This window comes from Anser anser (assembly GCF_964211835.1).
Source record: "Anser anser genome assembly, chromosome: 23".
Lineage (NCBI taxonomy): Eukaryota > Metazoa > Chordata > Aves > Anseriformes > Anatidae > Anser > Anser anser.
Window position 1 is genome coordinate 3567144 of NC_139744.1, and position 16463 is coordinate 3583606.

Genomic DNA, 16463 nt, shown 5'->3' on the forward strand with positions numbered 1-16463 from the left:
TGTGCACGGGGGGGGTGTGCAAGGGGGTGTGTGCACGGGGGGGTGTGTGTGCAAGGGGGTGTGTGCACGGGGGGGGTGTGCAAGGGGGTGTGCACGGGGGGGTGTGCAAGGGGGTGTGTGCACGGGGGGGTGTGTGTGTGCAAGGGGGTGTGCACGGGGGGGGTACAAGGGTGTGTGTGCACGGGGGGGTGGTGTGCAAGGGGGTGTGTGCACGGGGGGGGTGTGCAAGGGGGTGTGTGCACGGGGGGGGTGCAAGGGTGTGTGTGCACGGGGGGGGGGTGTGCAAGGGGGTGTGTGCACGGGGGGGGTGTGTGCAAGGGGGTGTGTGCACGGGGGGGGGTGCAAGGGGGTGTGTGCACGGGGGGGGTGTGTGCAAGGGGGTGTGTGCACGGGGGGGGGTGCAAGGGGGTGTGTGCACGGGGGGGGGTGCAAGGGGGTGTGTGCATAGCTGTGTGTGTGTGCAAGGGTGTGTGTGTGCATACAGTGTGTGTGTGTGTGCGTGCATGGGGTGTGGTTGTACAAGGGTGTGCGTGCATAGCTGTGTGTGTGCATAGCTGTGTGTGCACATGGGGTGTGGGTGTGCAAGGGTGTGTGTGTATAGCTGTGTGTGTGCATAGCTGTGTGTGTGCATAGCTGTGTGTGCACATGGGATGTGGGTGTGCATGGGTGTGGGTGTACAAGGGTGTGTGAGTAGGTGCATAGCTGTGTGTGTGTGTGTGTGCACGGTGTGTGTGCATGGGTGTGCATGAGTGTGTGTGTGTGCATGGGGTGTGGTTGTGGGTGTGCAAGGGGTGTGGGTGCGTGCATGTGTGTGCGCATAGCTGTGTGTGCATGAGTATGTGTGCACATGGTGTGTGCGTGCACGTGTGGGTGTGCAAGGGGTGTGGGTGTGCAAGGGGTGTGGGTGTGCAAGGGGTGTGGGTGTGCAAGGGGTGTGCGTGTGCAAGGGGTGTGGGTGTGCACCGGTGTGGGTGTGCATAGCTGTGTGTGTGTGTGTGCATGGGGGGGGGGGGGGGGGGGGGGGTGTGTGCACCGGGGTGTGTGCACAGCAGCGTGTGTGCACAGTGTCGTGCATGGGGGGGGGTGGGGGGTGCACAGGGCTGTGTGTGCCCAGGCGTGCAGCCGCATGCTCGTGCCTTCATGCACATGCATGTGCAGGAGCACGCTAGCATGCACGTGCGTCCATGAGTGTGTACGCGTGGCTGTGTGCAAGCGCAGGGGAGCATGTGGCCATGTGCACATGCATGTGTGGGCTCATACGTGTGTGTGCGTGTGGGGGCATGCACGTGTGTGTGCACGTGTCCATGCATGCATGCGTGTGTGCACAAGCGTGCTAGCATGCATGCATGTGCTTTTGTGCAAGTACCTGTGTGCACATGAGTGTGTGTGTGTGTGTGTGTGTGCGCACACATGTGCACGCTGCCCCCACCGCTGGGCCTAGCAGCAGCGGATTTTATCCAGTTCCTCTTTCCTTTGCCCCTGGTGGCAGCAGGCCCGTTCACCGCAGATGCTGCTCGGGGGACAGAGGTGATGAACGGCATCGCTGCCGCCTCCTCGGCCGGTAAACACCGCCTTAAATCCTGTAAACGGATTTTTTTTTGCACGGATTTATTTTTTTTGCACGGCGACCGATCGCCTGCCTCTGCAGCTGGGAGCAGGCACCACGCTCGGACCCGGAGCCGTCCCCAGCCCCAGGCTGCACCGAGGAGCCCGAATGCACCCCAAAGCTCTTCCCAGCAGCACTTTGCAAGCTTTGCCTCCATTTCCCCCACACCAGAGGGGTTTGGGAGGTTAAGGAGAAGTCCTTGTGTGCACCAGGGGGTACCCCAAACCCCAGCCCACCTTCCCATCCCCAATTCCCTGCTCCCAGCTTGCCTCTGAGTTCCCTGCAGATTTAACCATTAGTGCTTACCCTCACCGCTCCTGCCCCTCTGCCCTATTTCTGGGGAACCCCCAGCCCCCAAACCTCATCCCCTTGGCCCCACAGCCAGCAGCAGCAGGGGGGATGCTCGGTTGTGATTCTGCTCACCCCAAATACCCACCCTGGCCACAAAATGCCCGCCGCACGCGCCACCACCCCACGCACGCTTCTAAACCCTCCTGGGGGTAAAACCCAGGTTTCCAAAACCATCAGGAGGCTGGGGGGGGGGGACTGCGGAGGGTCAGATCCTGCGGGATCCTCGAGGGTCAGAGCCTGTAGGACCCCTGTAGGATGCCTCGCGTGGCTTCGTGCCAGGCACGGCGAGCCCACGGCCTCGAGCGGAGCCCACCCGTGCACGCGGAACGTGGCAGGGAGCCGGGGGGGAGAGGCTGGGTGAGAGCTGATTATGGGGGCACATTTGGAGGGCCGGGGGCTTCGGCATGGCTCTGCCGGCCTGGGGAGGCCGCAGGGAGAGGGCTGGGGGAGGCTGGGGTTAGAGGTTGGCTTCACACAAAGGAGCCAGCGGCTCGAAGCCGGCACGAAGCCGGGAACCAATCACCGCGGCGGCCGAGCGATAAAAAGGGCTCGCGAGGCGGCCGTGGGAGCTCGCAGGAAACGCTCCCGCGCCCACAGCCCCGGCCTCTGCAGCGCAGAGAAAGGCACGGCCAAAAGGCACGGCCAAAAGGCACGGCCAAAAGGGACGGCCGGACAGACGGACGGCCAGACCCCGCTGGGGCCAAGCCCTCCCGCTCGGCACCTCCGCCGCGGAGCCCAGGCGTATGGTGGGTCTCGCTCCGCCGGGAAGAACGGGGCTGCTGGGTGGGAGACAAAGCTTGGGTGGGCGCCCCGAAATCTGGGGAGCGTTGGGGCTCGCCCGGCGTGGGGATGGCGGCTGGGTCGGGGAGGTGGCGAGGGGGAGAAATGGGGGGGGGGGAGAGGGAAGATGTGAGGGGAGGGAGAGAGGCAGGCACCCAGGGAGAAAGGGATGGGGAGAAAGGAGGGATGCGAAGACGGGGGAGCCCCGAAAGCAGCGCCGCTGGCCAGGGCCACTCAGCAGGTGGGGGTTTCCACCCCCCTTATGCACGGCCCCCCCCCGGAGGTCAGACCCCCAGGCAGGAGATGCGCCGGGAACTTTTGCTTTGGGAGGAGGCTCGGCCAAGGGGGGCGCGGGAAGCAAATTTGGGGTGCGGGGAGCACAAGGGGGGCTCCGCTCCCCGAGGGCAGGAGGGGAAAAGGGGGTGCTGCCGGGGCTCCAGGAACCTTTTGGGGGGGCGATGCTGCTGGGGAGGGGCAGGGGGCGAGCACCCCGGACCCTGCGTGCGCTGGGGGGGTACAGGACCTGCACCCGGTGCTTTGTGGGGTGAGCGGGGGCTTGGGGGCGCTGGCACGGCTGCAGCGGGGTCTGGGTTCGCAGCGTTTCGGGGCTCGCGTCCCCGCGCTGGGCTGAGCTCCCTCTTTGTTGTGCGCTGCAGTGCGTGCTGGAGGGGGGCTGGACAGATCCATTTTATTAAGCCGATCGGAAGGAGCAGATATGGAAGGGAACCTGTTAGATCCTAAGTCCCTTATCCCCCTCGGCTGATGCCTGCTAATTCCCGGTGATGTGTCTCCCAGCGCCCCATCCTGCCCGGCCCTGAACCTTCCCAGCGACAGGTCTTTCATCACTTCCCCGGGGGAGGCTGTTGCACGACTGTGAGATTTAATTACAACACAAATACCCCGAGCTCTGACACAGCCCCGAACAGCCAGGGATCTCCCAGGGCTTCACAAAGGAGATCGGCTCTGTTTTCAGCCTGGGGAGGGGAAAGGGAACAGAAAAAAAAAGGCAATGATGTGCCCAGCATCACCCCGAAATCAGCAGCAGAGCCGGGAGCAGCCCCAGGTCTCCCAGGTCGCGGTCCTGCACCGTAACCACCGGCTTTATCTCCGCAATCCCCTTGGGTCACTTGAGACCAGCTAAGCTACCTCGCAGGTCACATTTTTGATCAATTTTTCCACCGGTTTCTGTTCGCGGGGTGAGCAGCAGTTCTGGAAAAGCAGGCTAATTCAGCAGCCTGGATCGTGCCTTGGAAGCTGGGCTTTGTCCACCGAAGACATCGCGCGAGGGCTCTCCCAGGGAAGACATCTGGTGCCCCAGCTGAGCTGCCACGTATTTAAGGCCAGGAAGAGCACGTCTGCAGCATTATTAATGCAGATTAAAAAATAATAATTGCAGGGTAACTGATTGAGCGTAGTCTGAAACTGCCCCCGCGTGAATGTCCTTCCTCGGTGGGAGCCCCGCGAGAATCAAATCCCCGTTAGGAAGCGAGGGTCTGCAGGGACCCCCGTGGGCCAGCGCGGCACCGGGTGCGAAGTGACGGGATGCATCTTCGTTTTCACCGGGCTCAAAACAAGGCCGCTGACCTTTTTTGGTCAACAGAAGTCCCACGAGACTTCTCGTTAGGGAAGGGAGTTCCACTTCTGGTTTCCTTCGGCGCGTCAGCTCTGCGAGCCTACAGATACCCCCTTCGGGCCCAGCCGCGGTGGGGTTTTTCCTCTCCTTTTTGCCCATCCTCAGCTTTCAGAGCGTTGCCCATTGTCAGGCAGCTGCCATGTTCCCAGAGGTGTCCGCCTTTCACTTTCCAGCTAAGTCATTTCTATCTGCCGTCTGGGGGTGTTGCAGAGCTTACCTAGCTGCTAGCACAGCGCTGGAAAACATTAAAGCTGGGTGAAGGGATTATTGCAAACACTACTAAACACAAGTTAGGTGTGTTTTTCACTCCTCTGGTGTGCCCATAACCCTCTCCATATGGCCGGCTCAAGGGTTTTCAGACACAAGAGCCTCAGCAAGCCCTGGTGTGCCCTGGCACAGCCTCTCCAGGGCTCGCTTTGCCCGGCGCGCTCTTTCTTCGCTCCGCTGCAATCCCATTGCTTTGCAGAGCCCCAGCCCACGCCGGGCTGTATGGCATCTTGAATCCTACAAGAGGGGACAGAGGTGAAGGCTGAACGGAGAATAGATGGGTCAGCTCAAAAAGAGAGAGCTTTTTTTAAAACTTGACATGTGAATGCCATTTTTGGTGGCTTGAGTTTTTGGATGCGATCCGTACGTTGGGCAGCAAACGCGGGAGAGCACAGCAGCACTCAGGGCTGGTGTGGAGGGACCACGGGAAGAGGTTGTGCTGTGGTTTGGGTTTCGGGAGCAGAACTCACCCCTGCTCTTGCCGGAGGTGGTGGAGCAGCACCAGCTCCCAGGCTGATGGGGCTCTCAGAGTTCTGGTCAAGATATGAGCTAACCCACGTAGGAAGTGCAAGTACAAAGTCCGGTGTTTTACCGGTGATATTCCAAGGGAGGAGATCAGCCAACGTAACACTTACAGGTTGTGTTTGGGGAAAGGGGAAATTATGGGAAGTTACAAGTCCATTGGTTGGAATACAATAAAAAGCAAGTTTCTAGGGTAGGTTTTGGAAGAGGAATTAAAGGTTGGGAAGCAGAATAAAATGCAGCGTGGTTTCAACACAGATCACGTCAAGTTGCCTCGGTGTCTTCCTTGGATGTGATAACCAGCTTCCAAAACAACATGGGCTAATGGGTCCACATTTCAGGAAAGCCCTTGGTACACTGCCCCAGGGAAATGACTTCAGGTGGAGATAGGAAAGAGGATAAAGACGAGCCAGCAAAGTGGAAAGAGGACACTTGGATCCTACCGCAAGGAGAGGTCTAAAAATTGAACGTGTTAGCAGTCCCTTTAGTGCCCAGGTGAGATGGAGCAATGCTGGCAGGACGCAGGAGGTCTGCTTATGGGGAGAAAAAACAGATCAGCAGAGAGGAAGGTGAGCCAGACTCTTAGAAATGGCTCAAGTGGAGCTGAGCCAAGGCAGGTGCCCGGGGAGCTGCAACAAGAAGCTGCTGTAGGCAGGGGGACCTCAGCAAGTGGAGGGCACTGGAGAACAACGAGCATCTAGGATTAGTGGCAGAGGTGAGAGAAGAAAACATAAGGCCAGATGTTTTCTGTGGTGCCAGAGAAGTATTCGTACCAAGAGACAAAGGTCTGAGATTTCCTCCAGTGCGGGGCATCCACCCGCCTGCAGCAAGCCACCAAATTAGGTGGAGGACTGGAGAACAGAGTAAAAGGGGTTGGCTTCTCCTGGTGAAAGAGCAGGCCGATAGGCACAGCCTTTACAAATACTTTTGGGAAGCAAACATTAGGGTGGGCAAACTGGGAGCATAATGCCAGGAAACGGATAAACGTTCAGGCAGGAAACCAGAAGGTGAGTTTTCCAGGTGGAACGTGACGAGGTTGTAGAAGGGATTATGGAAAAAACGAGAAGGGAAGGGAGGGAGCATGGCCTGCTGTTTGCCTCCCATGCCTCTTTGCACCAGGTTTACATGGCACTTGATGAGTACCATGCTGCAGAGCTTCCAGGCCTTTCTCCCTGCGAAGTGTTCTTGCCTAATGTCCAATCTGAACCTCGCAACCTGCAATTTTGGCCATTGCTGCTTGCTCTATCATTAATGAGAAAGGTTCGTCTCTGCCTGGAAAAGAGGCTCATCCCAGCCTCCCAGCGGGCTTTCTGCTGCATTTGTCCACTCAATCTTGACTCGTAGCAAGACAGGAGATCCCAGGGCGCAGAGACTCCCTTCAGACCTTCACCTTTCAGGGATGCCATAAAACATGGCCACGGGCCAAGGAACGGGCTGCTCCGTGCTTCAGTTTCCAGTCCTGGAAAACAGACGGATCCCAGCAGCATCCTCCTGTCTCAGCCGCCCCCTCCAAGCAAGGCAGGGGCTGGACCAGCCCGGATCCCCTCGCCCTGGTCCTTCCAGGGCTGTGACCTCCTCCGGGAGGCAGAGCCGGGCAGGGCTGAAGGTGGGAGAGCAGAAAAGGTGGGCAGGGGCTCCCCTTGGGCTCGCTCCTCGCGTGCGCGGGTCCCCCTTTGGTGCCCTGACAAAGGCAGCCCTGTTCATCCCCACAAGTATTCCTTGTCAGCATCCCTCAGCACTTCGGCTGCAGATTTCCTGCCCACTGGCAGCCTTTCAGGAGGCAGCCCGGGTGCAGGACGTGGATGGAAAGGGGATTAGTGGGGCAGGCTGGTGGAAGGTAGTGCGGGGCCGTGGGGTGCGGGCAGGAGCAGCTCGGGGTGGCGGGGCTGAGCCGGGCAGGGCTGTCTGCACCAGTGGCCCTGTTGGTCCTCCCTGGAGTGCTTTGTCCTGAGTCAAAGCATCCCGAAGCTGATACTGGTGAGGTCAAGTGGTTGGCTTGAAGCCACACGAGGAGCCAAGATCTGAAGCTGATGAAGTCTTCCATGGCCAAGGCTGGAGTCACGACCACCGGGCTCACTCCACCGTCCCCCCACCAATGCAGCTCACTCTCTCTTTCCGTGCTTGAGAAGCTGAATCAGCACTGGAGGTGCTGAGCCCCCTGGTCAGGTGCTGGCCCGTTTGATGCTGGCTCTTCATGGTGTAGTTTGGCTGTGATGCCCCAGGGCTGTAGAAACAGGGCCCGGCTGTGCAGCGAGTTGGTGACCCCCAGGCTTGGGGTTGGCCTCATCCAGCTCCTTCCCTGCAGCCCTGCCACAAAGCCGGGCGCTGAGCTGGTCAGTGGCTGGCCTGCGTGTGTAAGCTGCGCTGATCCTGCACACGATCACGGGGACATCGGTGGTGCTCAGTTTCATGGCGGAGAGGCTTGACAGCCTCTCCGAGGTGTTGAGCCCCTGCCCGTGCCTCGCCGTGCTGCCAGGGACGCTCAGCATCCTCCTGGGACACGAGGAAGGAAGGGGCCCGGATCACCCGTGCTGCGTTTGGTTTTTGGGAAAGCCTCTTGCCGTGGCCCAGCGATCCCAGCAGTAAACATTCACTTCACAGGGCTGCTAATGGGAACCATATGGCAGAGAGGGGCCTCTCACCCTCTGCAGTCACGTTGCTTTCCTGTAGCGGAAACCCTTCGGCTTTCGGAGAGGCGTTCAGCCAGCAGCGGGCTGCTCCGCGCCGGGGGCCCCGTGGGACCGGGCTGGCGAGGCACTGAGGGCAGCCTGGGCGGCCCTGCTGGTTTAGGAGAAGGGGGGAAAAACCCCACGCCTGGCCTGGCTGCTTTGGAGGCAGGTCGTGGTCGGGGGGATGCCGCCATCCTCCAGTCGGTTGGCGAATTTCCTGGAGGGGCCGCTCCAAACGCTTCCCTGTCCTTAACGTCTGTCTCCAGGGGCCAAGCAGGAAGGTGAGCGGGGACGGGACAAACGCTGCTGTGAGCAGGCAGCTTCTGGGCTGAGCACTGCCTTCCTCAACCCAAAGAGCTCCTTGGTCAGTGCCAAAAGGCAGAGCTGCGGCACCTCTCCGGCTGTTTTCACACGGCGGCAGGCACACGTCCCCTGCAGGTTCCACACGAGCTCCAACCCTGAGGTCCTGAGCTAAAAACCAGCTTGCTGAGAGCACCAAGAAACCCCCCAGAGCCAGGCTGGGCACTGCTGGCAGTGAGCTGCGAGCAGCTGGAGCTGGCAGCTTGGGTGCTGAGCGCATCCTGCTGGCCCCAGTGCCACTGAGACCCAAACCCCTCTGAGACCCAAACCCCTCTGAGACCCAAACCCCTCTGTGCTCGCCACACTGCGGCCACCAGCGCTGCCACCTGGCTGCTCCAGCCCCCTTGAGCAGGGCACAAGCCCAGTTTGGAGGGTCATCGGACGCAGGAAGGGCAGCACGTGCAGGGTGAAGGTGTTCTCATCCCATCCTGAGCCCGAAATCGCTGGCTGCATGATTAGGAGAAGTCAGTACTGTGTCCTGCTCTTCCTGGGCTGGGTAGGTGGCTAAGAGGCTTGGGGCAGAGAGGTTTGGAGAAGTCAGACCGAGCAGTTCTAGTGCCAGCCTTCAGCACAGACTTGGCTGTGGCTTCCTTGCCTTGCCACGGATGCTGTCCTGTGGTCCTCAGAAAATCGGTGAGCCCCTCCAGAGCGCTGGGGGATTGCCCTGGCAACGTGAAGACTTCCCAACACCTACGTGGCAATGTGTCCTTAAGCAAAGCCTGTGCCACTGGGGTTCCTCTGCGTGTGTTTAATGCCTGGGGCTCAAATCCCCCCCTGGACAGACCAACCCCTCCCTGAAACAGCGATGACAGCAGCTGGGAGCCCCTGAGAATCCCTCCTGTGGTCTCGAACTCGTCGTGTTTCCCTTATCGCTTCAGCACACCCTTCCCCTGCGAGATTTGTACTCCTGCCTCCTGCCCCGTGGCAGGAAGGACGTTTAGCAACTTCTGCTCGTGTCCGCGGGGCTGCTACGCCACGGGGATCGAAACAAAACCTGGGAGAGCGCGGGTACGGGGCTGGGAGCAGGGCGTGCGGGGAGGGATGGGGGCAGAGGGATGGAGGAGCATGGGGGGTGGGTCTGGGGGGAGAGCATCAAACCGCGGGTCAGGTTAACTGCGATGGTGTGGGAAGGAACAGGGTTTGGGGTCTGGGGGGAGGCTGCACGTGGGAAAAGAGGTGAAGGGAAAAAAAAAGGAGGTGGAAGGAGCCAGGGAGTGTGTGCGTGGGGGGGAGAGGGGGGAAAATGGGGAGGAGGCAGCTGGAGTAGGGGAGGAAGATGAGCTGTGAGGGGAAGGGGAAGGGAAGCTGGGGGTGGAGATGTGTTTGTAGGGGAGAGGGTGAAAGGCAGGTGAGAAGGGCAAGGGTTGTGCATCTGTGCTCGAGGCACGTGGTGGGTGCAAACCAGCGGGGTTTTGCGGGTCCCTCAGGCTCCTCTTAGGGTCTGTGCTGTGCTTTAGGCACCGTGCACACCCCCGAGGTGTCAGAGGGGAGGTGCTGCGCCAGGACACGGGGGGCAGAGAGGGGCCGTGGGCTCGGGCTGCGCCCCCAGCCCCGTTTGCCCAGCCCACGGTGCGCATGGGCCACGGCAGCCGCCTGCGTGCACCACCACCCGCCCTGCTCGCGAGCAGGAAATAACAAGTGAACCGCAGAGGAGACGGGAAATGATTTGGGTAAAATCGGAGTCGTGTTCTCAGCCGGAGCTCTGAAACGTTTGCAGCAGGGGCTGCCCAGCCCCTTGGCCTGCGATGGTGAGCCTGGCTCCTCTGCCGCTGCTCAGGACCCGGAGCAAAGCTGAACTCCGAAAGCAGCCGCTAATTTTGGGTGCTCAGCTGGGCGCCGCTCACACCTGAAACCAGCTGCTGAGTGTTGGGACTTTTGGGGGACCAAAGAGCCCTCCAAACCCCAAACCCAAGATCAGCAAGAGCGTGGGGTGCTGGCTTGCCAGACCCCAGCACCTCCCTGTCCCTGCAGAGCCACCCCTTTGCTCCCGTTTGCACCCAGGACAACATGGGGGGGTCGGGGGTTAAGGCCACGGGTTCAGCATCTGCTGCTCTGCTCCTCCCTCTGCACCTCGTGGTGCTCAGCTCCGCATGTGCAGAACAGGGCTCACCAACCCTGACCTTTTTTGGGTGTTTTGAAGTTAAGGTGCAACGGGGAAACCCCCGTGAGGATGTCAGTGCCTTTTTATCTTGTACCAAAGGAGCTGGTTTGCAACGCTGGTGGCTTTTTTGTTTTGTTTTGTTCTGTGCTGCATTAAAAGCGGTCAGAGGCGCGTTGAACTCAGCCTCCCGGACGCTCAGCACATCACCCGGAGGCCACAGCCTCTAAGGGAACCGCTCTCAGCCTCAAGGCAACGTGGGCACCCCGAAAGGACAAAGTCCCTGCCACCCACTCCGCTGAGCTGTGATCTCTGCTCAGCGAGGCTTTTCTGGGTTACTCTTAGACTAAAATCACCGTTTTTGTGATTTTAGCATCGCCAATCCTTTGGTGGCTGCATCAGCGAAACTCCGGGCTCTAGTTTCACTGCCTGGGCAGGACAGCAGCTCTGGCTGGGAGCTGCATCCTTTATCCTCGCTGCCAACAGCTTGGCCATTGCCTGGTGATCGCCTTCCACGCGTGGTTTGGAGGCTGGTTGCAGAAGCTGTCACATTTACACGTCTCCCTCTGCCATCCTAGCCCAATATCTTTGCGTAGGAAAGGGGACTAGAGGTAGTGAGCTGCATGCTAGGCTCAGCTCAGCACCCAAGATCGCCTGCCGGGTTCCTAACCCAGCCGTACCCCAGACCTGCACCTCCTGCCGGGTGTGCCCCAGGAATCCCGTACCCCAGAGGCTGCCCCGACCCCACAGAGCAAGCTGTGAGCAGGCACCAGCTCCTGCAGAGCCGAGCAGCTGCTGGGTTCGGGGTGACGAAACCGGCCTCATCCTGCTGACATTTCCTTTCCAGGTGTTGCAAGAGGCCACCTTGCACCACTCAGCCACCTCCCCAGGGACCGTCGGGCCACAAGCTTCAAGCTCAGGATCAAGCGGACGGAGGAGGGCAAGGGACCATGTTCCAGGCCACGGAAGCCACCAGCACCCCCCCGGCTCATGTACGTCGCGTCCCCCGTGGTTTGTATGCGAATTTCCAGACCAGCTGGGTTTGTTCTCGGGGTGGAAGGCTGGGCACGGAAGCTGTGTGCAGGACTTGGCATTTTAGAGCCATCAAAGGCGCAGTCGCTGCTACTGAGACAAGAGGACCAGGGGCAGGGATGTTCCAGCAGAAGGTGCTGTTCGCTGAGCACGTTGCGGAGCCAGCGTCCCGGCGCTGGCCCAGCCCGTTCCTCACCCTGCTCTTGTCTTGAGTTGCCGGCTGTTTGTTTGTGTTTCCATGGCTTTCGGCGATCACAATTGAGAGCATGCGAGCTGCTTAGGGTTGGAGCGATCGGAGATGGAAAAACATAAAAGCTCAAGAACATCCCCTGCTGGGACAGGATACGGCCCTTCCCCGGGGGAGGATGGATCAGATACGAAATAGAAATAGATAGTGAGCCTGATCGGAGCCAGGAGGCTGCCGAGAAGTGACGAGCGGCGGTGGATTGCCTGTAGCCTTGGGAACGGATGTGATCCAGCTCCAAAGCAGCAGCGCTTTCCTTCGCTCTGGTCAGCTGAGCCTAGAAAGAGTACATCAAGCCCTAACCTCCGGAGAGCACCGGGGGTTGCTTTAGCAGTGCCGAGGGACGCAACCGGTTTTACGCGGCCCGAGTCTCCCCGCTGCCCGTGTCCCTCTGTTGATTTTGGCTTTCCCCTTCCAGCCTTGTGCAAGCAGGAGGGAGAAAAACCACGGCGCAGACCTCAGTCAGCGTGAGCAGCTGGGAAATGTCTGAAGAGGCAGCTTAGCGAAGGGAGAGCTTCCTGTGTGTCTCTTAGACAAACTGCTTCCAAAAATACAAAGGAGAAACGGAGGAAGGGCAAAGCAGGGGGGATGGGGGTGGGAGATCACGCTGGGGGCAGAGAGCTGGGGCGCGTTGCCCAAGCAGAGCTAAGGCAGCGGCAAGGGGGAGGACGCGGAGGCGGCGCGGTGATGCTCCCAGGTCACTGCCCTGGGAACGAGGAGTGCAGAGGATGAAGGAGGCTGTCGCAAAGCAGCCCCGGCTGGCTCACACCGGCTAAAAAACGCACCCTTTGTTCCCGACTGAAAGAAGAAGGGGGCATTTTCGTCAGTGCAAAGGGAGGCTTGCAGGTGACTGAGCCAGGGGGCAAGCGAGGAGGAGGAGGAGAGGGAGGTGATGGGCTGTTGCAGCTGCAGACCAGAGGGACTTCACGATGGGACCCCTGTGGACGCGCAGAGACCTCGCTTGGAGATGCTGGGGGCAGAGGTTTGGGCACCTTGGTGCCTGCATCTGCCCTGCTGCTCCCCCCACAGCTGCAGGGGCTGAGCAACGTCCCCCCGCCAAGCAGCTGAAGGCAGCAGAGCACATCTTTAACCCTGCCTGTGCCCCGCTCCCCCTCCTGCCCCACACACGTGCAGTCTGTGGGGGTTTTTGAAAGCTTTTCGGCCTCAGCCACGGCGCGGGCGTTTCCTGCGCAGCGCAGCAGCGCCTGGCTGATAGCAGTGCCAGCAGGGGAGCTCAGACACAAAACATCCGGCGAGGGGCACCCAGCACAACACGCTTCGTGAGGGCGAGGGGCACCCCGGCTGTGCCACGGGGACACGGCCAGCCTGGCACCCTCCCACTGCGGGAAAAAACCTGGCGGAGCCCGGTGCGCCTCCAGCACGAGAAGCGTTAATTATCGCTCTCCAGCCCCGTGGGGTAAATAGCTGTTGGGCAGAAGGGACACGAGCAGCATCCCACACCCAAACGGAGCTGTTGTTAGCTAAGGGGCTTACCAGGCAGCACGTGATGCTTCCCAGTGCGGGTCAGAGAGGGGTTTTGCTACAGGGTCTGCTGCAGCCCCTCTGCAAAGCCCTTTCCCCCTCCCTGTCCCAAGGGATCTTGAAGCAGGGATGCTTCAGCTGCACTCCTCTGCTTCGCTGAGGGGCTAATGCCAGCCCTGTGGGCCTGAGATGTGCATGGTAGGTAGCCAAGGACAGCGATTGCCTGCAGATGGGGACAACTGCACGACTCCGGGGCTGTGCTCTGCAGTGCCAACAGCGTGACACCCCCTGGGTCTGTGCTCATGTGCTGCCTCTGCTAAAAAAAAGCAGCCGGTGTGCTTGCTACGTCTTGGTCCCAGATGAAACAAAGCCACGGCATGTGCTGCATCCAAGCCTCAGTGAGCAGTGCTGGATGGCAGAGCTGGCCGCTCTGTGCCCACGGCCCCAGGGAAGTCCCACAGCCTCCTGGTGCGAGTTCGCTCCCTGCAATATATAAATGACTTTCCCCCTTTTTCTATTTTCCTTTCCTCCTTCTCGTCACTTCAGGAGAAGCAGCACAGTGCAAGCAGTCACTTGCACACCGGGACCTGACTGAGGTCACGGCCTCTGGGCAAATGAGTTCAGAGACTGCCACCGCGTGCTGTGATGGCCAGGCAGAGGCTGCTGGCGTGCCCCAAGGTCCTGCTGCTCAGCTGCCCTTACAAATCCTCTGCTGCTCCTCCTTTAGCACAGCTCAGCACCGAGCCCCTTAGTCCAGGCTCTCATTTTGATTTCTCTGCTCCATCTCTCCTTAGGAGGCAAAGAACAACTCAGGAGGCAGCACGGTGCAGCGCTCCAAGGTACCTACAGCTTTACTGCGCTCTTCTGCTTCATGGCGAGGGGGAGAGGATGGAAACCTAAAGCCTGAGCACCAATCCAGCCCAGTGTCAGTGGAGACGACGGTGGGCTGTTTCAGGCTTATCGGTGCTCCAGCAAATGGTAGCAGGGATGATGTGGAAGGCGGCTGCATGGTGAGATGGGCACCAGACCTCCAAACCCCCTTCCTCACCCTCTTTTCTCTTTGCTCTCCCCTTGCCCAGTCCTTCAGCCTGAAGGCGCAGGTGAAGGAGATGTGCACTGCCTGCCAGAAGACCGTCTATCCCATGGAGCGGCTGGTGGCGGATAAATTTGTCTTCCACAACGCCTGCTTCTGCTGCAAGCACTGCCACGCCAAGCTCAGGTGAGCCGTGCCAGGTATCGCCGAGACGGGGCAGGGGAGGCTCTTCCAAAAAGTGCACCCACCTGCCCACCGCAGCCCTTCCTCTTGTGGGGAAGGGATAGGCCCTCGATCTCCCGATCACAGCATGAAGGGCTGTGGTCCCATCTGGTCCCAAGTCTCAGTTTAATCCCACCTGGTATGGAAGAAGAGTTTTTCCCCTCGGGAGCAGGGATAGAGCCCCGCGGGGATGCCAGAGCTTCCTCCTAGGTGACACAGGGCAAAGGCTGAGCCGCCCTGCAGGATCCCTCTTTGCAGCCCCTTAAAGCTGCTCACAGCAGCCCCAAGACCCCGAGCAGCCCTGAGCAGGCAGCTGGCCCTTCCTGCTAAGGGGCAGTATGTTCTCTCCTCCTTCCTCCCCTCTCTGAGCCTCCCAGCCCCCCGGCACCCCCAGCTGCGCCCCGCTGCCCACCCAACCCCTTCTCCTTCCCCAGCCTGGGCAGCTACGCGGCGCTCCACGGGGAATTCTACTGCAAGCCCCACTTCCAGCAGCTCTTCAAGAGCAAAGGCAACTACGACGAGGGCTTCGGGCGCAAGCAGCACAAAGAGCTGTGGGTGCACAAGGAAGTGGAGAGCGGGACCAAGACGGCGTGAGTGGGACCCAGCCCAGCCTTCCCTGGATGGAGCCCAGCAGAGACGGCGCAGAGCACTGCTGAGCCGGCAGCTAACTGAGCTGATGTAAAGCAAAGGGGACCCCAAGCGCCCGTGGGTGGTAAGGGAAGGGAGGCAGCCCGATTTTGAGGCCTCTGGAGGATGTCTAGAAGGGTCCCGCAGACCCTAAGGACAGGGCGGAGGTGAGCGGGGTGTAGCCCCCAAACCTGAAGCCCTCTCTCCCTGATGAGATCAGACCAGAAGCACTTGCCCCCATGGGAATGACCCAGCCCTGTTCACACATTTCAGGCCTGCTACCATGGAAAAGGAGACCTGGGGCCTCTGAGAGCCAGCCCCAACCTAGCCTGTAAGTTAGAGCAGAGCTCCCAGCTCCTGCCACACCGATTCTGCCTTGTTGGGGCTCTGAATAAGGAGGGTCCTTGGTTTACATCAGCTCCATTCAGCTGGGATTGTTCAGCCTTAAGGATGTTGCCCTGCGACTGTTTAACAGTGTCTGTCTTTTTTATATTTGCCTTTCTTTGGTACGTTCTGCGTTGGAGCCCGGCAGGGCTTCACGTGTGACACTGCGCCATGCGCTCTTTTATTTTTGTAATACAAGGTTTCCAAGCCTTCCCTGTCTTGTCCTGTGTTCCCGGGGACACGGGGAGGTGGGAGCAGCGGTCAGGTCTGGGCAGCTGCTGTGGAAAGAGCTTCTGCCCAAATAGGTCCAAGAAACTATTCCTGGGTGCGGAAATCCTGAGTGATGTGAAATCCTGAGCAGCATCACTACCCTGCGAGCTACAAGCCCCGAACCGAAGCTGCAGTTGTAACCACGTCAGCTTCCACATGGAGCCCAGACCACCCTCAAAGGGAATTCACTGCCATGTGAATTATATCTGCCCTGTTGCCCTGCGTACACTTTGTGGCTTGCTTGCTTCCCCTGGCAAGACCTGTCAGGCCGGAGACCTAGTGCAATGGAATTAGGGAAAGCAGGTGGGTTTGCATTTAATTATAATTTACCTGCTGCCTCCACACACACGGATTTACAAGGCTAGCTTGAAAGAGAAGGCAGTGAGGAACCTCATGGCTTTAAATACTGAGGGAGTTGGGCCTTTCAGGGCCTGCTCAGAGCCCAACACCAGCTCCTGCTGAGGTCCTGTCCGCCACCAAACTCTGCTGGAGAACCCAGACCCAGCCAAGAAACCACCGAAGAGGGGAAGAGATGGGGATGGGCCGGGAAACCAATGGTGCCTCTTCAGATGTGTCTTAACCCAGGTAACTGTGGTGCTCCTCCCGGGGGAGCTGGAGGCCTCAATACTTCACCCTCAGTCCTTTTGGGCCTGGGGTATGTGCAGATGGCCAGGCTCCTCCACGGCTCTCCTTCACTGGTGGAGCAGGCTGCAGTCATGGAATCATTAGGGTTGGAGAAGACCTCCAGGGTCATCTTGCCCAACTGTCCCCCTGCCACCAATGTCACCCACTAAACCATGTCCCTAAGCACCACGTCCAACCGTTCTTTGAACATCCCCAGGGACGGTGACTCCACCGCCTCCCTGGGCAACCCGTCCCAATG

At 59.8% G+C, this 16463-nt stretch overlaps 1 protein-coding gene across 3 annotated transcripts; it reads left to right on the forward strand.

The window, feature by feature from the left end:
- The first annotated feature begins 2225 nt into the window (after positions 1–2225).
- On the forward strand, positions 2226–15523 carry LIMD2 (LIM domain containing 2). Of its 3 annotated transcripts, none has more exons than XM_083809357.1 (5): positions 2226–2703; positions 11134–11297; positions 13839–13883; positions 14124–14263; positions 14734–15523. In XM_083809357.1, the coding sequence occupies exons 1-5, from the start codon at positions 2328–2330 to the stop codon at positions 14891–14893; spliced, it is 885 nt and encodes a 294-aa protein (XP_083665483.1). In that variant the 5' UTR covers positions 2226–2327; the 3' UTR covers positions 14894–15523. The 3 variants fall into 3 exon arrangements, with proteins under 3 accessions (XP_083665483.1, XP_083665484.1, XP_083665485.1); XM_083809358.1 differs by having other exon boundaries at positions 2559–2703; positions 11134–11278; XM_083809359.1 differs by lacking the exon at positions 2226–2703 and adding an exon at positions 8557–9196 and having other exon boundaries at positions 11134–11278.
- The last annotated feature ends 940 nt before the right edge of the window (positions 15524–16463 follow it).